This window comes from Cinclus cinclus, chromosome 25 (assembly GCF_963662255.1).
Source record: "Cinclus cinclus chromosome 25, bCinCin1.1, whole genome shotgun sequence".
NCBI classification, from domain to species: domain Eukaryota; kingdom Metazoa; phylum Chordata; class Aves; order Passeriformes; family Cinclidae; genus Cinclus; species Cinclus cinclus.
In genome coordinates this window covers 2407596-2430914 of record NC_085070.1, presented here as the reverse complement: position 1 = coordinate 2430914, position 23319 = coordinate 2407596, and the positions used below count along the sequence as shown (strand labels likewise).

At 41.3% G+C, this 23319-nt stretch overlaps 1 protein-coding gene across 5 annotated transcripts in view; it reads left to right on the top strand.

The window, feature by feature from the left end:
* ZBTB44 (zinc finger and BTB domain containing 44) overlaps positions 1-22861 on the top strand; it is a 37720-nt gene extending 14859 nt beyond the window's left edge. Inside the window, exons 1-6 of one of the 5 annotated variants that reach the window (XM_062508624.1) lie at positions 2045-2070; positions 3308-4377; positions 8022-8106; positions 12927-13090; positions 15287-15587; positions 17619-22861. In XM_062508624.1, the coding sequence (XP_062364608.1) occupies positions 3360-4377; positions 8022-8106; positions 12927-13090; positions 15287-15587; positions 17619-17901 (1851 nt within the window). In that variant the 5' untranslated portion in view covers positions 2045-2070; positions 3308-3359 and the 3' untranslated portion in view covers positions 17902-22861. Of the gene's footprint in view, positions 1-2044; positions 2071-3307; positions 4378-8021; positions 8107-12926; positions 13091-15286; positions 15588-17618 lie in introns of those variants that run through there. The other 4 variants (XM_062508626.1, XM_062508625.1, XM_062508623.1 and 1 more) reach the window with 4 other exon arrangements.
* The last annotated feature ends 458 nt before the right edge of the window (positions 22862-23319 follow it).

Here is a 23319-nt window from a genome sequence, read left to right as displayed (position 1 = left end):
AAACAGTGAGAATGAGCTGAGTTACTCCAAACTACTTAAAGGTCAAGTCTTCATTTGTGCTCCAAGGAGTTAAAAAAACCCAACTAATTTTGAAACTAATTGTACAAAGCCTTTGGTACAGTAGCACTTCTCTTCAGATTGCTTTTAGCTAATAGTGGACAAAATTGTCCTTGCTCTGGATGCCTTGAAGTGCTCACATTTGAATTCTTACCTTGTTCAGGGATGCATGCTGTGATGGTGATTCCTCACATGTTTCCAGGGCAGGAATGCATGCTGGAAAAGCCATTCTCTCCAGCTGTAAATGTCTGTGGCAAAGCTAAATACAGCCCGTTAAATATGGACTGAAGTGTCCCACTGTGAATATTTTTAAAACCTGTGAAAGTGTCTTTGAATTTCGCTGTGTTTCTCTAGAGGTGTGAAATGTTTTGTGGGCCAAGGCTAAGTGTGTGCCTGAGGAATGGGAGGAGGAGCTCCACTCTCTGTGATACCATCCCTGGTCCCTGCCTAGAGAATCCCCGATGGTTTGTGGCTCCAAAATTAACAGCTTTTCCAGCACCAGCCCACTTACCACTTAGTTTAGGTGTGCACCTTGATGTCCCCACCCCAGCATTCCCAAGCGCCTGGGTATATTTAGTTCTTGGATGTGGCATCCTGCACTTGTGGTCCAAGGGCTGCTGTCAGGAACTGCCTCAGAATGGGAGATGAGAGCTGGCAAAGTGTCATTTTGAAACGGTGATGATACAGAGATGATTGGCCTGGGCTGAAGCTGTAATGTCGCAGCCCTTTCCCCTCGCAGGTCACTGTGAATTGAGGGTGGCTGTAAAAGTGCCTTGTGCCGCTGGAAGATTAGAAAGAGGGTTGAACCATTGTATAACCTGGCTGTGCTTTAGCACGCTCGTCTTTTCATGTGGAAAATACTTTCATACTGTTTAAATTACCTTCTAAAAATATTTGATGCTTTTACTACATCATTAACTGTAAAGAACTGATATTCCCCCTCCTCAGCCTGACTCTTTGCATTTTCCTGAAAATAACATGTGTGTGCATGCTCCTTGTTCACACTGAGGCCTGGGTGGCAGCCACTTGTTTGAATGGAGGTGTCAGTGCAATGAGGGTGAAAGTCATTTTACAGAAGTGATTTAACAGAGCAATATCCCACACCGATGGCAGGAACACTGCTCCTGTAATAAATTCAAATCAATTTATTGCACATCACTGACTTCCGCTCTTTTATTTTAAATTCTGTAACGAGATCAAGGTCAAGGAAGCAAAAGATGAAAGGAGAAGGGGAAAGGAAGCCAGAAGAGGGGAGAGGCAGCAGGAAGGGGGGAGCAGGACAAGGAATGGTTTAGAGCAGGGCAGCAGAACTGAGCTCTCACTTTGGGAATGGAGGGCTGAGCATTCCTTGTTCAGAAGAACAGAGAGGAAAATGGGCTTGTGTTTTGGGCCTGTAGGAATTGTAGGATTGCACTGAGATTTTTCTCCTCGTTTATGGATTGGTACTATTTCTAAATACCAAATTATTCTGTGGCTAGTCCTTGTGAATGTATTGTTCTTGTACGAGCTGCTGAACACAAGTACTTGTGCACTTCTGATGAGCCAAGGAACAGCTGCAGCCACCAGGATTTCAGAAGGAAGGGTATCCAAGGGCCATTTCTGAATATGCTGTTACAAGATTTTGCTGTAGTGTGTTGGTCTGAGATCAATGAAATATGCTTTTCATTTGATGCATGCTGGAGAACAAACAGTCTGGATATTCAGATGCCTCTTGAGGTTGATCCATTTTCTTTCACTGAAGGGAATGTTTTGCTTGTGCTTAACTTCCTCCTCTGCACCAGTGTGAAATTTCATTTTAAACCCAAATGGTCCTTATCGTTTCCACCAGACCTTAGAGATATATATGTATTATCAGGTGTTAGATAATCTGTTCTCTTGGACAGTTAGTGTTCCTCTGTCTGCAAGAGTTTGAGTATCAAAAGTGAAAACCCAGGAACAAGAAGCAGCCAAGTGTAAATGTCTGTAGAACCAGGTGGGCTGTGACAGCTGCTGTTTCAACGTGTCACATTTGGGGTAAGTTCTTCCACACTTGCAGTTGCTCTGTGAAGCTCCACGTGAGCCATTTGCAAGCATGGATTTTTTTTTTTTTATGTTGAGGGGAAAGAAGGATGATGTGCAGAAGCTGGCTGACTCCAGGAACAAATCAAACACAATAATGTTGTCGATGTTTAACCAGTGAGATAATTCTGTATCATGTTAATTGTATGAGGCATGTACAACACCAAAAACTTCCATGGAGCTTGGGAGGGGTTTAAGCAAGTAAAGCTCTGTGGTTTATGTTCCCTTTACAATGAAATGTTTCTGAAATGTTTGAGGAAATACCAGGGTCAAACACCTCATCCTTACCAGATCTTGCACAAAACTAATTTGCTCCCACCTGGAGAGAGCTGGTCCCCAAGAAGGCAGGTTTGTGTCTTTCAGAAGCAAGACGTTGCCCTCCTTGTTTTATTTATCACCTACATAAAATCAGTTTATGTGTATTTGATTTAAACTTGAACTTTCCTTTGAGGTTTATATTGCATTGTGTTTGTGAAGGAATTTTCAATAACTTCTCATCCTAGTTTAAAACAATTAAAAGTCACTTTAGGTAATCAATACCTGCACTACAGCAGGAAATCAGACCTATTGGCAACTGTTGTTTTATGTTTACTAGTTTGAGCTCTGGCCTCTGAAAATTCATGCTGTAGTTTCTGTAAAGCTTTTCTGGTATTAAATACATTCCCTGGGAGATTTGCTTACTTCTGCACCCTTGTTGTTGACTCAACCTGACTTTTCTGCTTAAAAGTAAACCTTCAATAGTCTGTCAGGATTAAGAACTGCAAACAACGGTTTTCTGGGCCCAGAAAATAAAAATACAGGTTTCTACACAGCTAACAGTTTTTTTAAATGCTGAATTTTTAGTATTACAAACATTTTTTTGAATTGCGTTGGGAATTTGGTTTCAAGTGGGCATAGCAGGAAAGTAGAGAGAGAGAGAGACTGGGAGAGGTACCCCTCCAGGTGGAGGGAGAGGTACCCCTCCAGGCGTATGGAAGATGGTGGGGATAGACTGCAAAGAATTGAATCTGTGGTTATGAAAATTAGAAGTCATTGCATTTCTGTAGAGTTAGTCCCTTGCACAGTCTGGATCTTAGAAGAACCTGGCCTTAGAGGATTCCGATGAATTTTCTTCGTGCGGAGTCTTCCAATCACAAATCCACTTGACTTTTGCTTTCAGAGATGAACGTGACAGTTTTCCTCTTTATTTCAGGATACCTTTGATCTGTCATATGTGGGAAGAACGCTAAGAGAACCGTCTAAAAATGGGTGTTAAAACATTCACTCATAACTCCCCTGCTCACAGTCAGGAGATGCTGGGGAAGCTGAACATGCTGCGGAACGACGGCCACTTCTGCGACATCACCATCCGCGTCCAGGACAAGATCTTCAGGGCACACAAGGTGGTTCTGGCAGCCTGCAGTGACTTCTTCCGCTCCAAACTCGTCGGCCAAGCAGAGGACGAGAGCAAGAGCGTGTTAGACCTGCACCACGTGACGGTGACGGGGTTCATCCCTCTCCTGGAGTACGCCTACACGGCGACGCTGTCCATCAACACCGAGAACATCATCGACGTGCTGGCTGCCGCCAGCTACATGCAGATGTTCAGCGTGGCCAGCACGTGCTCGGAATTCATGAAGTCCAGCATTTTATGGAATACACCCAACAGCCAGCAGGAGAAGGTGCTGGATGCGGGGCAGGAGAACAGTGCAAACTGCAATTTCACCTCCCGGGATGGCAGCCTGTCTCCCGTCTCCTCCGAGTGCAGCGTGGTGGAAAGAACCATTCCCGTGTGCCGGGAGTCTCGGAGAAAGCGCAAAAGCTACATCGTCATGTCTCCTGAGAGCCCCCTCAAGTGTAACACACAAACCAGCTCCCCCCAAGTGCTCAACCCTTCAACTTCCTACCCGGAGTCCAGAAATCAGCCCGTGGACTCGTCCTTAGCTTTTCCCTGGACTTTTCCTTTTGGAATTGATCGAAGACTTCAGTCAGAAAAGGTGAAGCAGGCGGAGAACTCTAGGACTTTGGAAATGCCTGGGCCCTCCGAGTCCACCAGGAGGATGGCAGATTATGTGACTTGTGAGAGCACCAAAGGCAGTTCTCCCCTGGTGATCGAGGAGGACGTGCGTGTCAAGGTGGAAAGGCTGAGTGATGAGGAGGTTCACGAGGAGGTGTCACAGCCTGTGAGCGCGTCCCAGAGCTCCCTGAGTGACCAGCAGACGGTCCCAGGGAGCGAGCAAGTGCAGGAGGATCTCCTGATCAGCCCTCAGTCTTCATCTATAGGTATGGCCATTTCTGCAGTTACCTATCCCAGCTGGCACATGAGCACTGGGGATTCCGTTGGAGGAAATCTGCCATGTGGGTTTTCATGCTTTATTTCTGTGAAACTCCCTTTTTTCCCCCTGATTTTTGAAATGTTACACATAAACTTGGAGTTGTTTAAATAACTTTGCAGAAGGCAGCTGAGAAAGCTGAGCCTGTGGTAGCCCTCTTTATTCAGCAGAGGTCGATAACTCCTTTTTACCTCTAGTTGTCTGACTGAGGAAACTTAATTCTGCTTTTATTAATGCCAAAAGGCATGATCTCAGCTGAGCTGCAGCATCAGATTTGAAAAGCTTGTATCTGTAGCCACAAAGGGTTAGAATAGTGCTTTGCATCAGACATCAAATCTCATATAATCGTGACAGAGCCTTTGTAAGAGGATTTGCAAAATAAGTGGTGAAACACTGTCATCTTAATGCCCCAGACAAAAATAAAACCACACAGTCATAATATTGAGAATCTTTCCACTTCTGTGGGATTTGATTCTCAAGTTGCTTCTTCAAATGCTGCTGGTTGCTGAGAGAAATATTTTTTTCCATGAAAGACAATTTGAAACCAGTTTTGGGTTCTTACAGCAGGCTGTTCTTTATTAAGAGCTAATACTTAAAGGTTCCTGGAACAATCCCTTTTTCTTCTGCACAGAATGCATTGAATGGCCTTTAGTAAATCAGAAGATAGAGCTTTTGCAATATTTCTAGTTGAATTATCAAAATTTTGCCCAAGTCAGCTATTTTACTCTCAAGTGGCTTGACCTGTGCTCAGCAGAGTTTGTTTACTGGAAGTTTTTTAATAATGCCTGTTCTGTTTGAAGACCGTAAGAATGGCAAATGAACTGCTCTGCTTCACACAAATAAAGTGTGAGTGAAAGGCTGCCCCCCTTCATGAAATAAATAAACTACAACAAAGTCAAGAGTAGTAGCCCTGTAGTCTGCATTATTTGTTTGGTTAGGTCAGTGCAACACTGGGACTTCTCTGGAGAAAGTGAGATCAGGTTGACCCTCCAGAACAGCAATATGCATTCAGTGCCACACTACTCAGGTAATAGTCACTGAAAAGAAATGAAAATATTCCCCATTTATGGCATCCTCTGCTGTTGGACTGTTCTCTAGTTTGTATAGCTCACGTGTTGATATTTTAGATTGTAATGCTTTTTCCAAATGAAAATGTTTTCTTTGTTGGAGACAAGGATGTTTACCTTTGCTGAGGAACAGACTTAATGTCTTATAGTTTAACTCTGAATCTTTAAATGTGGTTTGCCAAAGCAGTACATAAATTAAAAACTAAAAGAAACTATATGTTTGCTGGGGAGTCACCAGGAAAAGTGGTCCTTGTTCAAAAACAGACTTTGTTTGATTCGGTTTTTAACTCATTGTAGTCAGAACTGAAAGACTTTGCCAGGGCTGTGTGATAAGAGATGCAAACTATTTCATCAAACTAATTATATCATCACAGACTAAACAGAACAAGAAGCAATAATGATTAGGGAAAGTTAAAAATTGCATATCAAGTGATATATATCATAAATATGTAAATAAATACCACACCAAGGCAGCTTAAGGAACAAACTGGGTGTAAACTCCAGGCCACAGATGTGTAGTTTTGTATGCATGGAGTAGAGAATCTCAGGCTTTAGTGATTATAATTTTTAAACTTAGATATCTGTCACTGCAGTTAGTACAGCATGTTCTGCCTTAAAACAGCTGCAGAGAGAAGAAGAATGTGCCAGGGCAAAATCTTTAAAGTACAAATCTGCTCTTTGTCTTTGAATATGTTTGAATTAATATTTAGTGGTCTTGGCATAATAACCGTCCTCAGAATGGTTTTTATTCATGTTTTGCTATAAAGGGAAACAGTGTTCTTGCTTTTTAGCACAGTTATGATACAGCACACTTTGTAGCTAGAAAGCACTTTTTACCTCCCAAAAATGCTTACTTGATGCAGCAATGTAAGAAGAGTAAATGGAGGCAGCAAGATATGTTAAAGTACAGGTTTTTCTTCCCTGAATATATTTTCCTTATATAATTGCATATATTTATCTCACTGTTTTATAGTGCATTTACAAAAGCATTCCTGCCTCTCTCTCTGATATTCCAAAAAGCTCTTTTTCACTCTTTGGGAAATTTCAGAGTTGTTCATTTGCAATTTATTGCATTTGGAAGCACTTTATAACACAGAAGGAGATGTGGAGCAGGGACTTGATAAATAAGTCATTATGGTTACAAAACAGCTGTGTCTGAGAAGATACTCTCATAACTCATTAGCACTTTTGGCATTTGAGAGGTGAAGGCATGAAATTAAACCTAATAGTAGTTGGGCTTACGTTTCAGTAGACTGTCATTTAAGTATTCCATGAGAAAGAAGGATAAATCAAAATGGGATTAACTTTTGTAACTTTATAAATTGCTTAGTTGATGAATTTCCCAAGTATAGTTTGTCACCTCTTAAAAAAATAAAAAAATTTGTTTTTATTAATTGTGAAGCTGCCAGAGATGCAATTTTCCTCTTGTCACTGGCCCTGTAACATTAAGACAAGAATCTCTCACTTCAGGAAAGACCTCTCATTCTTTTTGACAGAATATGCACATTTTCTGCTTCACCTTTCACGTCTTTGTTCCTTCTCTTTGGTTTTCCATTTCCCCTGACACTAGACAGTGTGCACCTAATTCTGCTTGATTTTCCTGGTGAGCTTTAGGGTCCCTAAATTCAGATTATTTCTCTGTTAGAAAGCAGAATTATTTTCCCCCAGCAGCAAGAGGAGCTCGAGCACTGTCCTACACCTTGCTTGTCCTCGAGGTAGAGGTGTAGGGAGAGAAATCTCCTTCCCCTTCTGTCCTCGTGTCCTGTGGATTCAGTGGGGGAGATCCAGAGGCTGCTTTGTGTTGAGCAAACACCCAGTAGTGATGAGAGGGGCCCAGATGAGCAAGAGCCCCATCAGTGAATGAAGGTGTGGGTTTGTTTTAGTGCTGCATTTCCACTGGATTCTGTTCCCCAAGCCCCTTGAACTACATTTGCCCCAGTGCTGGTGAGCTGAGCAGAGCTCTGGAGTGGTTTTGTTTATACATTTCTCTGACAAACAGGTGTTTTGTCTCTTTTGTGTTGCATTTCTGATTTCCCAGAGGGCTCTTCCTGTCTGAGCTGCTTATCAATAAATGAAGACATTATCCATTAATATATTTGTGGAAGATTTGGAACACAAAAGCCATTTAGTGTAGCAGGTTTGAACTCCTCATTGCTCAGGAAGTCTTGAAAAATTGACGAAATGGTCCCTTTAGGTGAATGTAACATTTCTGCTTTACACTGCTAGTACTGGATATGTTTTGAAATCTGGCTGTATTTAACATTTCCATTTTCTAGGTGTACCAAATATGTGCCCTTTACTGAGTTGTCAGTTTACTGCATAATCTGTGCACAGAGAAGCTGATTTGGAGCAAGTTGCTTCTGAGTGTTCTAAATGACTTTCCCAAGGCACTTTTATTATCTTATCACCCAGGAAGCAGAGTTTATCAGAGATTTGGGAAAACAAGCTTGATGTATATTTACCTGCCCCCTAACCCTTCTTGAACAGTTATTTGCATTAAATTGCCCTTCTTTTTTTTTTTGCCTAGGCTCAATAGATGAGGGGGTTACAGAGGGATTGCCCACACTCCAAAGCACCTCTGGCACTAACGCTCATGCAGACGATGATGATCGGTATGTACCAGCCCGGTGTGCAAAGTGTTCTGCACCAAGTCTCTGCTGTAATTAACCTCCCCGGCCTTAATCCCACACCGTTTAGCTGTTCCTACATCAAGTCCTCTGTGTTGATCAAAGTACAATCAGTGCCTGGAGGGGCAGATGCTTGAGAGGAATGTAGGTGATGAAAGTCAGAATCTGCTTACTCGTTGCTTTTTGTCTCCTATCTATTTGCAGGCAGCCCTGGTGAAGAAAGATAGCCCTGTTCTTGCTGTTTCTTCATCATTGTTCCTTATTAATAAATTTTAATTAAACCTCTATGTGTAATATGCATGCTAAAGCAACAATCTGGAAACAAGGACCTGGCCCTGATTTTACCAGACCTCGCTCCTGCAAGCCACAGGAGAGGCAGTGCAGCCTTAAATCTCTTCTCCCAAACTTTCTGCCTGTAGCTACTTACCAAGATGCTGTGTGGCACTTGCTGTAAATATTTAGCAGGCTTTTGCTGCGCTGAGCTGAGTGATTTATTAAGGGAATCCCTTATAAGGAAAGGCTGGCAGAGAAAACCAAACTAAACCAGGTCTGTTTGGTCAAAGACACGGAGTTTCTGTTAGTGAGGTACCCACCCATGGCACACAGAGCTGCTCTCAACTGCTCTGACTTCCAGTTCTTAGCTATTTCCTCTCTAAGTACATTTTTCCAAACTGGTTTCTGCAGGGTTTTTAAGACAGGTGAGTGTGAGGAAGAAGTGTGAACCTTTGGAAGTTGTTCCAGAAACCGTGTCAATAGAAGCTCCCTATAGAGATAAAAACCAAGAGCTGCATTTTCATAGCTCATAAAATATTTCCTGTCATTTTCATGTAAAATCTGTCCAACTTCCCTTAAAAAGGGAAAATAACTGCTTCGATAAGACTTTTTGGATGATATGAAAGATTTTATCTATCTGCTAACAAACTTGAATATAAAAATAACAGCCAGCACTTAAGGGTTGAATTAATAGTAGGAGCACATGTTGCACTTGAACTAATCCAGGCTTTTAAACCTGTAATTCTGAAGTCAAGTGGCACATGTATTTTCAGCAGTGAATTACTTCAGAAATTTCCTATAAAACTGCAGCGCTTCAGCACAAACTGCATAGAAAATTCAAAAGATAAAAAATACTTTAAACACACTGAAAATTCCCACTAAAAGATGTCTTCCATGCAGAGAAGGAAATAATATTTACCTTAGTTTATGCCCCAGTTTGAAAAGAATTAGTCTCAGAGTGACAGAAGTACCAGCAAAATGAACTAGAATTTGCACCTTGTTTCAATAGCTACAAGTGGACTAAGATTCGTGGGGATTTTAGACTCCAGAACTAAAATCTTCTACCAAGTAATTTATTTTATGAACTCAAGTGAAAGTGTCAAAAATGTTCTTATGCCAAGAACCAGTTTGATGTGTAAAATGGTACTTCCAAGACCTAAGCAGTTTCATTCCAGGGATGTTTGTGTATTTGTCTTGTCAGTGCATTCAAATACACTGGGACAGCCCTTCAAGCATGACTTAAATTCCCATTTCAAGCATGGGATGGGTACAGCAGCCAATAAATATGGCCTGTCCTTCACTGGGCAGCAATTTGGGCACACCATTTTGGGAATTGTGAGTAAAATAAAACATGTTTATCTAGCTGAATCAGAAAAAAACAGTCAATACACTGTACAGATGGAAATTTCCCTTCCAAGCTGTTTGGATGTTTCATGCACCTTTAATTCCGTGTTGTACCTTTTTTTATTACTAGAAATTCTCAAAATGTCAAATCAGTTGTGTGTGCCCAATGCAAATTAATGGTGAAAATGTATGTTGTAATAAGCATATATTGCATTTCTATTTGTAAAACAAAGCAAAAGACTAGTCCTTCTAAAGGTCTCTGAATATTACATCCATGTCACTGTGGAAAGAATCATAAAAATTGCAAAAAGTAAAATGTCTTTTCTCTTGAGTTTCTGTCTTAAATAATTAACACCGTTAATTTGGCCTCCTGCATAATCAGTGTTTCATAAACAGTAGGTCACATGTAATTGTTGTCTGCTTAATAGGCACACAGGAATCTGTTAAGTATTAAAATTGCTGTTCCACAGTGAAGTCTGATCTATTCTTTGATATTTCACATTTGGATTGTTATACACTTTTCTAATCTTGCCTGCTTTAACAGTTGGTCTCTATCAAGTTTGTGGCTGCACTTAAAAAGGAGTTGCTCAGTTATAAAAGTTATAAAAGGTCTCTCTAATCCTGTAGAATGAGAACCTCCACTTCTCTAAAATAATTATTTGCAAATAGCAAATATTTCTAGGTTCACTGGCATTTTGGCATTCATGTTTGTCAGAGTTTAGTTCTACATAGTTAAATACCTAAATAATCCCAGCGTGCAAAGAAGAAAAAGTGCAAGTAGGATATTGCAGTGAAAACATTTTAAACCTCTCTCTCTCTCTTTCTGTGTAGTTGGTACAGAAGTTCTTGGACATGTCAGACAAATCTCAGTTGTTAAATGCCAAATTGATCACAAACTGCAAGTTGTGAAAAATTAAGTCAATGTGGGGGGGAGAAGTAGCAGGGGAGAGAAAATCTAATAGCGTTTCAAATATAATCTCTTCATGGTGCAAGGTTATGTCACCAAATAGGTATTTCACCCTGCTGGCAGTGTGAGCATGGGAAAAGACAAGCTGGTAGCTGGAGAGCCTCAGGATTCCCACTGGATCTGCTTTAATCAGCCCTCCTCATCATGAAAGATGTATGAATTAGAAAAACAAAACTTTATTTTCAGTTTCTTCAATGGAGTTGTGCCCATAGCAGGTCTCCTTCAGTGGAGGAGGTGGCACCAGCACAGGCATGGAGGGTGAGCAAGCCTGAGGAAGCTGGAAACAAAAGGAGACCTCTGGCTCCTGATTCCTGCCCTACTTTGAGTGTCTCCTGAGAAAACTCCAGGAGCCTCCTCACGGTCCCCTAACACAGGAATGAGGGAGGCAGGACCTGAGGAACACATCAGCAGAAGATGAAATTCTTTGTTGTCACAAAACCCAAATGTTATTCTTATTTGAGCACACTACATGTATAAAAAAGGAACTGGAGTGCCAGAGTTGGTCAGGAATTTGGTTAGAAAAATCAGAACCTATGTTTAAAATACCCTCAGTTGGCTTTTTTTAGACCCCTAAATGGCAAAGAGCTCCATTCTGCCAGGCCCAGGATAGGAGCTGTGACTTTGCTCTTGCAAATATTCCCTTTATCACAGATCGACAAGTCTGTCAGCATCTCTGTTTTCCACTGCTCTGGGACTCTGCTGTGTAGAAAGAGTGAAGGACAATGAAGTTTCTTCTTTAGTGCAAATCTTCCTCCAGTGCCATATGAGATGAGAAATCCTTGTGGGTTTTACAGACTGAGTGATGCTAAACTTTTACAGAAAGTCCTTCTTCTTGTGTGTATCCAGAGATACCTGGTGCTCTCTCTCCAGATAAATTTTACAGCTGGAACTTTTGCTGCTGAGAATTCTGTGCTCAGAATTCAGATCCCTCTGTCCTCACAGTTGTAGTGACATCCTCCTCCAGCGTAAAGACAGTTTCAGTGTTGATTTTAAGGAGATGATCCTAGTTCTTGCACTCCTGTGCTGAACTGCTCTGTGGATTTTTGTATAATATCTAAGAAAATGTATTTGTGCAAAGGGCACATTTCATTTGTGTGAGTGTTAGAAGTCCCCAAATCCAGCATAACCCTGAAGCCTTTGGGCTTGAGGGGAAAGCAGAGCAGCAGAAGGATTTCCTCAGTTAGGAAAACTTTCTTTGTGGAGACATCATTGCATCTTTCCTCAGGACATTTCAGACATTACAGTTTAGCAAAGCTGAAGTTGCAGTGCTCTGGCCCTAGAACAATGAACAGTCAGGGTCAGAGCAGTTCCCTGCTGCCAGTGGTGGCTGATCTTTCAGCAGGCTGGGAGCAGCTGAAATGGCTATTTCACCAAAAATATGGACCTTAATGCTCAGGGAAGGGAAACCCCAGGTAAGTACAAACCCTGGTGTTCCCATGTTTGTACCAGCAGATTTGTTCTTATTTCACTGTGCCCTTTAGCAAGTTCCTTGCCAGAGGACTTGGACTGGAGCACTACAGTTCCCTTAAACAGTTTGCAGCTGGAGGCTATGGAGGAGCAATTAGTCAGTTTTAAATAAATTACTTTGAAAGTTAAATTGTTCCTTATTGCAGTCTGTGTGCTGTTTTTTAAACACAGCACTAGAGCTCTGCTCATGGAGCTCTTTGAATCAGACAAGGAGCAAGTATTGCTTCCTTAGATTAATATTTTACACTTAGAAATATGCACTTGTAGATACTAGTATTTCTTGATGGAGCTTGGATTGAGATGAAAAATTAATTGGCTTTAATTTCATTTGTAAATATCACTGAAGCTGCAAAATACTCCTTTGCTTTTTATTTGCTCAGCTCTATAAACTCTTCCTCAGGGACTGTTCAGTGATTGCAAGTCATCGATGTGCTGGAGAAAATGCCCACGCCTGGAAAATAACGTTCAGTTTGCAGTTGTGCTCAGGCCTGTTGCCCAAAGAAACAGAATTCTGAGCTTATTCCCTGGGTGTGTTCAGATGTGCAGAGTCAGGGAGTGTAAGGCTTCAGGTGCAGATCAGACACATGGCTCCAGACCCAATGATTTCCAGAATAAATGGAGATTTCAGCAGAAATGTGACGGGCCAGTCTCTTCTTTCTCACACAGAAGTGCTCAAGGTTCAGATTTTCACAGATAAGGCTTCTTGGGTCATTCCTCTGGCTTGTTTATAAATCAGTGCCTTTTTTCTTTGTAGTCTGGAGAATGTTCAGTATCCCTACCAACTCTACATTGCTCCTTCCACCAGCAGCACAGAGAGGCCGAGCCCAAACGGTCCCGACAGACCCTTTCAGTGTCCCACGTGCGGGGTGCGCTTCACTCGCATTCAGAACCTAAAACAGCACATGCTTATCCACTCAGGTAAGAAACACCCCTGCTCCCCAGAATTCCTGACTCACAGCCTCACTCTGCAGCAGTTGTAAGAATGCAGCTTTTTCACTCACCTGCCAAGTGCTTGAGAGCTGATTTCAGAAAGACTGGGTAGAGGTTTGTTGAATGCTTGTTTTGATCCCTGGAGTCTGACTGATAGTTGTGCTCATGGATGATTAGCATTTGTGTGGACTGAAAAAAACCTGATTGCCTGGAACTCATCAGGATAAGTCATTTTCCTGAAAAAGATCTGAGATGAGCTAAAGTATACTTGGCCCTTTTATTGCACTAAAGAAGCAGATTGAAATTCTTCCTCTGCCATATTGTAATTCTTTGCTGTGTTTCAGACAAGGCTTGCAGCCATAAGAAAATATCTGTGTCCTTACATTGAAGAAGGTTGCCTTTGGATCTCAGATTTTTGGAGGGATTGCAGGACAGCTGAATTGGTTTGATAATCAATTTAGCTCCTGCAGGTAGCACAGGCAGCCAGAGGTTTACGTGAATGCCTCCTCTGGGTCTTGATCCCCAAATTCATTTTGATTTCTAACCAAGCATGAACTCCCCAGTGTATTTGCTACTGGTGTTTTCAAGACTTGTCAGCATTATGTGGCAATAACATTGACATTTGAGGGAATAAAGAGAATATTGAAGGGTTGTTGCACTTGGGCACCGAGCCTCATGGTTTAGCATCTCCTGGTTTGAGTCTGACTCTTACTGCACACAGAGGCTGAACCAGTCTGGGACAGAGCAGCCACAACTGACACAGTCTAATTTTTTCCCTGTCAACAATTATTTGTCGAGTCCTTTCAGGCAAGATAACCAGAATACTTTAATACTTTGAAAAGGCAAATTCTGTGGACATATCAGGTGCAAAAATAATAATAATAATCCCAAACCTGTTGTTGAAATCTGACAGCAAAACATCTCTGGCCAACCTGTCAACTGACAACCCCTGGGTAAAGTTGGGAGAGATTTGAATAGCTTTATAGGTTTAGAATAATAAACACGCAAAAGAACTCTAAAAGCTTGTAAATGTTGCAAGTGTTTTCGAATGAACAAAATGGCTAAAGAGATTTCCTTCAAACTACCAGAGGAAATGGGTGCCCTTGGACAGTAGGAAAGCATGAAAAGTTTGAGCTCCACCAGACCATATTCCAGTTTATTAACTTGTTTTCACATGCCTAACAGGGCGTTTCAATGTAACCTTAACTCCAGCTTTCTCTGTCTAAAAGCCCTCAATTAAAAGTTCACCTCCTGCTTTGAAAGTAAGGAAAGCAGAGTGAAAGACTGGGGGAATTAACAGCCAGGGCTGATGCACATTCAGCCTTTTGAGAAAATCTTTTTTATTCCTTGACAGCCCTATTATGAATAGAGCTCCATATTCCAGATTCTCAGCCTCATGTTTGGATTTTTCCATTTTCTGGAGTTGAGACTTTTTATTAAATCCAAAGGTTTTGGTGACTCAGACTTCTTATGTTGTAATAGTTCTGTTTGTGTGATTACACACTCAGCCACTGCAACATGTTGCAGAGCTCACATGTTTTAGGGTAAGAAATGAAAAATGAGCTAGGAACTGAGTTTCTAAATTAATAAAAGAAAGAAATGAGAGGCATGAAGCTCAACTGTCTTACAGAGGTGACTGTCATGCAAAGCTGCTGAAAATTCTTGTACACCAAGGTTCCCACGCAATATAAAGGCTCCTACTGCCCCTTTTATCACCATCCCTGCTGCATTACAGGGGTGTCCATGTGCACACAGTCCCTTTGCCAGAGCACTTTTCTGAGGCCAAAGGCAGCCAGAAAAAAACATTGCAATTAAGGGTAGGCCGATAATTGCATTGTCGGGAACCAGTCTGGCACAAGAATCTGCCAAGATCAAAGGCATCAGCTCCCTGTTGGCTGTGCCTGGGGACCTTTAATCCACGGGGGCTCGTGTTCCACTTAAACCCTGGGGAAGGAGCCTCGGGACAGGTCACAGCCGTGAGATCTCTTGGAGGTTCTTACTGAGGGAGTGCAGCTCTGCTCTGATTATTTCTGCCTGTTTCAAGTTAACAGAGACTCTCTTCCTCAAGCAGGGCTGTGCTGCGAGCACCTGCAGCCGCTGTCCCTGTGCTGTAGCTCTGGGGTGAGGATTTTACCCCTGCCCTGTGGCTCCACAAGGTGAACGTTTGCACTCTCTCTTCCACAGGCATTAAACCCTTTCAGTGTGACCGCTGTGGGAAAAAGTTCACCCGAGCTTACTCGCTCAAGATGCATCGCCTGAAGCACGAAGGTAAACGCTGTTTCCGGTGCCAGATATGTAGTGCCACTTTCACTTCCTTCGGGGAATATAAACACCACATGCGGGTTTCCCGGCACATTATCCGCAAGCCTCGGATTTACGAGTGCAAAACATGCGGCGCCATGTTCACCAACTCTGGAAATTTAATCGTTCACCTGAGGAGCTTGAACCATGAAGCGTCAGAGCTAGCAAACTACTTCCAGAGCAGGTGAGGTGCACAGCAAAAACCTAACAGGGAAACTTGCTTTTTTCTTTTTTTGCCTTTTTTTTGCCTTTTTTTCTTCTTTTTTTTTTTTTCTTAGATCATCATTTCCTGCTTTCAGGGCAGCCTGCTGTGCCTCTCATCAGGTTGCCAGCTAATTCCAGTCAGATTGATTCCTGCTCCACTCTCTGTTGTATCTAATCTGTTTTACAGCATGGGAGCTATATAGGAGGCTACTGAAGAATCCAGTGATATGCAGAGGCTGGTTCTGGGTTACTTAATTTCTCTTTTCGGTAGTATCTATGGTCAGGCCAATGGTTGAAACCATAGTGTTCTGTCCTACAGTATCTGTGATTTGATATTGATTTGCTTTTCAAAATCTTGTACGTAGCCTGTTCACTTTCATAGGGCACAGAATTCCTATTTCGTTTTAAGTGTTTGACTAGCACTGTGGGAAGATTGTATGACTCCAGACCTTCTCCCTTCTCATTTCCTAGATAACATTACTAAATGATTAGACTAATAGGTTTGGAAGTAGTAAGGACCACTTGGACATTTTTTATCAGGGCACAAAAGACTTGGCATATCTCACAAATGCACTGCTGAAGACTATTAAAAGAGGTCTGAGGTATCAGACAAGCACTGTATTCTCTCACTGATATAAATGTAAATGTTGGAATTTAAGATAGAAAATCCAGAAGTTGGATGAGAAAAATTGAAGACAGGAAGGTCTTCCAGCTCTTAAATCTATAGAGAGAGTGCAGCTTGGTCTGTAAGTCATCTGCCTTCAGCAGTGCAAAAGACGTGTTCTGAATGTTACAGCGTCACAATCCCACCCCTCCTGATTCCCAGACATTAGTCTTTTTCCCAGAAAAAACATTGGAGTATTTTGTTCTACTTGGTTAACTCAGAAGTGACATAGGACAAAAAAATTGAAAAACAAAGCAGGAAAGCCAGTGGCTGTTCTTTCAGCAGAATATTGTTTAAAAGTACAAGTGCTTCATATCTGTGGGCTTACGCAGTTCTTGTTCTTGACTCTTGTGCCAAAAGTGGAGCGAAAACTCTGCAGGGTGATGCCCTGGTTGTGGTAAGCACTGCCTTGTTGTCACCAAATTAAAGTCATGTTAAAGGGTGAGATTTTAGTTCTATAGCCCTTCCTTCAGTCTAATTTGGCAAACACAAGGTTTAGCAGAGCTGGCTGTGAGTTTGGGTTGGAGCAGTGAATGCTGCTGTCATTTAAGGATTTCTTTTAAGTGAGGCATTGCCAGGTGAACCAAAGCAGACAGATGTGCTTATATGTGATATATGTATATACTTGTCTCCAGTACAAACTTCATGTCTGGTGCTGAAAACTAGCAAAGAAATTTATTTTCATTATGTCCTCATGCTCTGAAAATGCAGCTGGAGCATTTGATAGGTTTTCTCTGGATCCACTCAGCCCTCAGCTGTTAAGTGTGGATAGCAGAAGCATTGTCCAGAAAGGATTAAAAGGGGAAGGAAATGCAATTCCATTCTTCTCTCAGGACTGTGATACATGTCAGGATCACAATCCCTGCTGCAGCTGGCAGCTTCCTCTGCCTTCAGCTGCCTCACCTTGTGCCTCTGGTTCCAGCTTGCCCACTCAGAGGGAAGTCCTGCTGCTGCTCTGGGGGATGTTGTACCTCAGACATGGAAAGGGCCACATTTTGCTGGTGCAGAGCTCATTTTTGTTACTATTTTTAAAGCCTGACTGCTCCCTTTTTTCAGTGCCAAATGTGTTCCAGACATTAACTTGCATTCTCATCAAGGTGATACAATCTAATAATAAGAAGTTGCTGTGTAGGAAATACAGATGTGAAATAGATGCCATTGAATAAATTCTCTGTGTGTGTGGAAATGAGAAGCAGGTTATGGTGCTTAGTGGAGTATGTCAGTGCCACGATCTTGGCCAGTGTGAAATGAGTGTTCTCTGTTGATACAGTGTGTCGTTTGTGCGATGGAGCTGATACCATGGTGTGAGAAATGACGTTTCTCTTCTGTCCTTTACCCCTCTTCCAGTGACTTCCTAGTACCGGACTACTTAAACCAGGAACAAGAGGAGACCCTCGGGCAGTATGAGCTAGGGGAGCATGGCTTTGAAAGCAACTCTTCTGTCCAAATGCCTGTCATTTCACAGGTGTCGTCAACTCAGAATTGTGAAAGCACTTTCCCCTTGGGGTCTCTGGGTGGGTTGGCAGAGAAGGAAGAAGATGTGCCAGAGCAGCCAAAGACTAACACCACTGCTGAGGCAGCCGCGGGTGACCCTCCGAAACCGGAGCTGTCATCTATTACTATCGAATAATTCATGGTTTGGTTTCATTTCTGTTCTTTGGAAAGTGCCTGTGTTTGGTCCTGTACATTTTAATTTAATTTTTTTTAACAAAAAGTGGGGAGGTTTTCCCCTTTTTACTTTGTAAGCTACGCTTTAAACTGAAAACTGCGACAGATGTTACATTATTTTTCATGACTGAATGATCACTTCTGTGAAAAGATTTAAGACTGATTGCACAAAAAAAGATCTTGTCAGAACATCATGGAAGCTGTGATATACTTCTAAAGAAGAACAACTGATCCAGATCACTTTAACTATTCCTTCTTCCACAGTTAGAGCAGCTCATTAAGTTTCTCTTGCTTCTGCAGGCCCTCTGGTTAAGGGAAAGAAATCAGAGGAAACCTTTTTCAAGTGATAAAACAAAAGGACGCATTGGAAATCATGATTGAACAGTTTTGACTAGTTTTTTTTGAGTGGATGCTTTAATCTTCTGCATAAAGAAGTGACACTTCCTATACGTGCCTGCTGTTTTTCAAAGCCCTTACTGTGCCCTGTGCTTGGAAATGGTGAGTGGTTTTGAAAGGAACAGTCACACATTTCTTCAAAACACACGATCCCTGTCCAGCCCAGATGAATGCCAGGTATTCCTACTTCTTCTATTCCAATCCTTTTAGAAACTGCTTGATCAAATAACCTAAACAGATCTGCCCAGCTGAGGTTAGGCATGGAAAGTCTAAAGGTGCACCAGGAATTGGGAATGATGGAAAAGTGTTTAGCCATGCAAGCCTGACAAATATCTCCTGACTGTATCTGTCTGTAGATGGGGAACCACAAAGGAAAATGAAGGTTTTCCCAAACTGAAATTCTTAAACCATGGCCAGATTATTTACAGTTCTGATCATTGCCCCCTCACATTGACACTGTATTTTTACTTATCAGAGAGCAAGCTACAGCGGTTTTACAGATTGGAAAAAATAAGATCTTTTGTGCATTATTGCACTTTTTTGTTTGTTTGTTTATACATGGGTATGTATAGTTTCAGAGATTTTTATTAGCCTGTTTTGGACAAAACAAGCAATTTATTCTCTCTAAGGGCAACTTTCTAACCAACAGGGGGTTGTTTACAAAAAGCCTATAGAGCAATGATGAATTGTTCCTGTTTCAAAACACTTTAAATCCTTGCCAGCTCGGTTTATTAAAGGCCATTGCTCCAGCTACACACACAGCTCAAGCAAGCAATAAACCAAAATATTTGCAATTTCATTTTTCCATATTTAGAAAAAGCTACAAATGGAGGGTGTGGGATTTTCAGAGCAGTGAGTCTTGTTTGGTCGAGGCTGTTTGGGCTCAAGTCCTGCTTTGAAACCTAAATTAGGAAGTACATTAGGAGATTTGTGATTTTTCTTACAGCTTCTGAAGTTAGCTCAGTGTTTGATGCCAAATGCCCACAGCCTACAGATGATGTGCTGAGTGAGTAGGTATTGCTTGATCTCAGTATTCCAAAGGCATGATATGCTCCCTTAGTTTTGAGTCGTTTTTTTTCAGTTGTTGTTTTCTGTCCAGATTTGTGTTATGCAAACATGAGGAGGAAATAAAACCAAGAGAGAAAGGTTGCTCCTAAAGAAACAGAAGACACAAAAGTTGTATTATATTGCACATCAATTTGTATTCAGTCAGCCTAGGCAGCTCTGATACTCTCTGGGGCTGAGTTCTTTCTATTAATAGTCAGCTTTTGTAAGGAAGAAAGTTTATTGACCTTTGGAAAGAGTTTAAAGGGTTTCAGTGACTTCAACATTTTCCTCTTTTTAGGTGAAACCCACATATTTTAGTTAAATAGAGCAAAAACAGTTGGGATTTAAGTACTTTCCAAGTTGCTGAAATGAGGTTTCTCCACCAGATCCAAAGGGTGGTTTAGAAACGTGCTGCAAAGATTTCTGTGCTGCAATTCAGTCTTGATTATATCTACCTTTGTGTGGCTTCTTAAAAGGGCTTGAAGGAAAAATGCTTTTTCTGGGCTGCTGTACTGTGAAATAGCCCAGTGCCTGTTGATGAGCTGAATTTAGAGACCATTTCTCTTCTACTTCTGATTTCTCTGGGAAGCCAGTGAGACAAAGACAATGCCTTTTGCTGAGCTTTGTTCTGAACCTGAGGGCTCTGACACTGAACTCGAATACAGCATTTTCTTTTTCCTGACGTGTTATGCAGGTAAATGAGAGTCCTTTGTGATTCATGTTCTGAAAAGTGCTTCACCCAAACCACATTTCCTGACTGCAGAGATGTAATAATCAAAGGTGGTCAGGTAGGAGATGGAGGACATAATCTGATCATTAGAATCTGATCATTTTCATCCCTAAAGTATTTTGCTAAAGAGTTCATTGGTGAAAAAGTACAAATGCACTGTAGACATATCTGGATATTGGATTTTTAAGACTTAAAATTTTGAGTCAGAAGGCAAATTGCTTTCAGAATGCCAAAGAGAAGGGGGAAAGTTACCAAGACTTTATAGCTCTGATCTGTTCTTCCTTGAAAAGAAGTAAGGATCATTAACACTGAGGTACAAGGCAAGGCCTGGGGTTCATTATTCACTGCATTGTGTGTTCCACATTATCTTTTCAATCTCCTGATCTCTGGGTAACGTCTTAATTTCGTTCTCACTTTTCAGTCTGGTTCAACTGGAGTAACAGTAGAGTTCTTGGAGGATTTTGTTTGGTTGGTTTGGGGTTGGGTTTACTTGTTAATCTTCCTGTCTGTAATTGTTTCTTGTTAATATCTCTTTTCCCCTAGAAATGAATAGAGTTTAAATGCAAAACTGTTTTATTTCTCCTCTCTAACTTGTTGGAAGTTGTTCAGTTCTTTGAAATGCTGGTGTTCTTCACAAGAGAGATGTAAAAACACAGGACATCTTAAAACAATTTATGTTGCTAATGTGCTTGGATTCCAAACAGAGCAAGAGAGATAACTAAATAACTAAAATAGAAAAAACTTGCCTTAAACTACACTTGGGATTACACCTAAAACATAAATTTCTTTCAGTACATTATCAGAGGCTTTTGAATTCTGGGATGCATTTTCTTATTTCTTCCTTTTTTTTTTCCCCTCACCCCCCCAAAAAAATCCATTATTGAGTATGCATTTCTATGTCTGCTTGACAAGGGTCAGGGTTGATGTGGTTCAGCCTCGTGCTCCAAGCAGAGTCAGCCACAAGTGGTGTTTCCCACAGCTGGAGTTCAGTTGTCAGGCTCGCAGAGACCACGGTCAAGTCTCTCATACTGAGAGATCAGTAGACTCGGTTCTTGAAAATGGTTCTGGGTTCACATGGATTCTGAGTCTAAAAGGTGTGAATTTAAACTTTTTTAAAAAGTAATAGCTGCCAATGCAGTCAAATATATTTTGTAAGACTATGATCCCTATATGTCCCCTGCGGGATGAAATTTTATTGTTTTTAAGCTATGGTTTAAGGGTTTTATATGAGGGCTTCAGGCACCTCTTGGTCGCTGGTTCCGCCCTGCAGCCCAGGGTGTGGGAGCACTGAGATGAGTGCTGGTCTCTCTCTGAGACAAACCAGGAAGCTTTATATGCAAATCCACTGGGAGCTTTGTGCACCCTGCAGGGATGAGAGAATTCAGATGGAGGAGCACCTGCTGCTCCTACATCCATTGCAACTTCATCACAATATGGAAAAGAGCTGATTTCCATTCAGGCCGGTTACGTTCCACTTTTGCTCACAAGGTGAAATCCTGTTTTGGAGGGTTCTCATCTCCAACTGTAGACATAATAAATCTCATAGCATCGTGATGGCAGGTAAGAGGGTTCAAGGCCAGACAGTACCTTAGCCACATCAGAGGTACCTGGTAAATAGAGTAGGTTCCAAGTCTTTGAGGAAATGTACCATAAAAGGAACAAATGTGAATTTTTTCAGTGCAACAGTACTTACTGCTCCGGGTTTTTGTTCACTCCGTGTGTGCTAGCGCAGTAACTCCGTGTCCCACAGGTCTCAGCTACAAATCTGGTTGCACTAAAAAAAAAAAAAAAAAAAAAAGTGGAATCTGGTGCTGCCAGCTTGTGTGGCAACTGTACCTACAGTCTTCCTGAGGGTTGCTGAAGTCCCCAGAAGAGTGATTTTGTTTCACCTTTCATTTAGCTGATGCATGCTTTTGATATTCTGACCTGTAACCCTGGCTACACCGAGTCCTTGGACAGCTTCCTTGCTCTGTTCCTGCAGTGCCTTCACTTGAGGTGCTGCTCCATGGTGAAACCCCAAAGAGGGGAAAAGCGGAAGCTGGAGGGAAAAAATGTGAATTAAATTATTGTTGGGCTTCTTTGTGCATTTTAGTAACAGTGAAACCCCCTTAACTGTGCCAGTCTCCAGTCACCAGCCGTATATTCAGTCATCATCTCATCCACAGTACAGCTTCTCTTGTTGATGCTGGCCACAGCTAGATTACTTGGCATGTTATTGACCTAACAAAATTGGTTTTGGGTTTTGGTTTTGTTTTTTAATGTATACGATGTTTAAATACACTTCACATTTTATATAATACTATCTGGCTATTAGTATTTTTCAGGAACCATAGTTCTTGGTGGCTATATATATTTTTGTGACTTTTTTTGTAAACTAAGTGCCGTTTCAACGTTACAATCATTTTTAGAGTTATTGTAATCAATGTGAATATCATGTTTTTTCAAATCTGTTCTGAGCCTGTAGTGTTTGCTTTGTGATCATACGTGTAATGTATATATTCTGTATAGTTACATTGTATTGAAATACTAGCTTGTTTGATATAAGAAAAGTATGTATTGGGTACCTTTTTGCTAGCCTGGTTGTTTAATCTTTAAAAAAAAGTTCCAAAATACAAAAAAAAAAAAAAATCTCCAAACTGGTCCCATTATAGGTCAAAATTAAGGTGGGAGAAAAACTAGTTTTGAGTGTCTTTGGATAGAAACATGAAGCTAAGATTTTTTCATTAAAATATTAATGTTTTATGGAGTATATCTTTGCTTTGTGTCGTTATTTAACTCTGCCAGAGTTTGCCTTTCAGTACAACAGAGTTAATTTGGACCTTCAGTGAGAAGGTGCAACTCTGTCCCTTGAGCTACATTCTCTTATAGCTTTACTTATAACGAGTCCAAAAATAGCTGACAAGAGTGCTGAAGCTGTCACTGGGAGAAAGGTAGTTTAAAACAAAATTAACATTAATAAATGGTTGGAGAAGTTACATGAGTAAAAAGTATTAAGAATTAAGTACACATTTGTTTCATTTTCTGTTGTATATTAGCTTGCCTTCTGTTCATGTTCTCTTTAGACCTCATTCTGCAAAAGTGGTGGGGCCAACTTTCCACGGGGTGGTATTGATGGAAAGCCAAAGGGGAGCCTAATCAAATTATCCAAAGCAGAAGGTGTTTAAAAAGGACAGTAGGCAGTCATTGTAGTGGCAGCTGTGAGCCGTG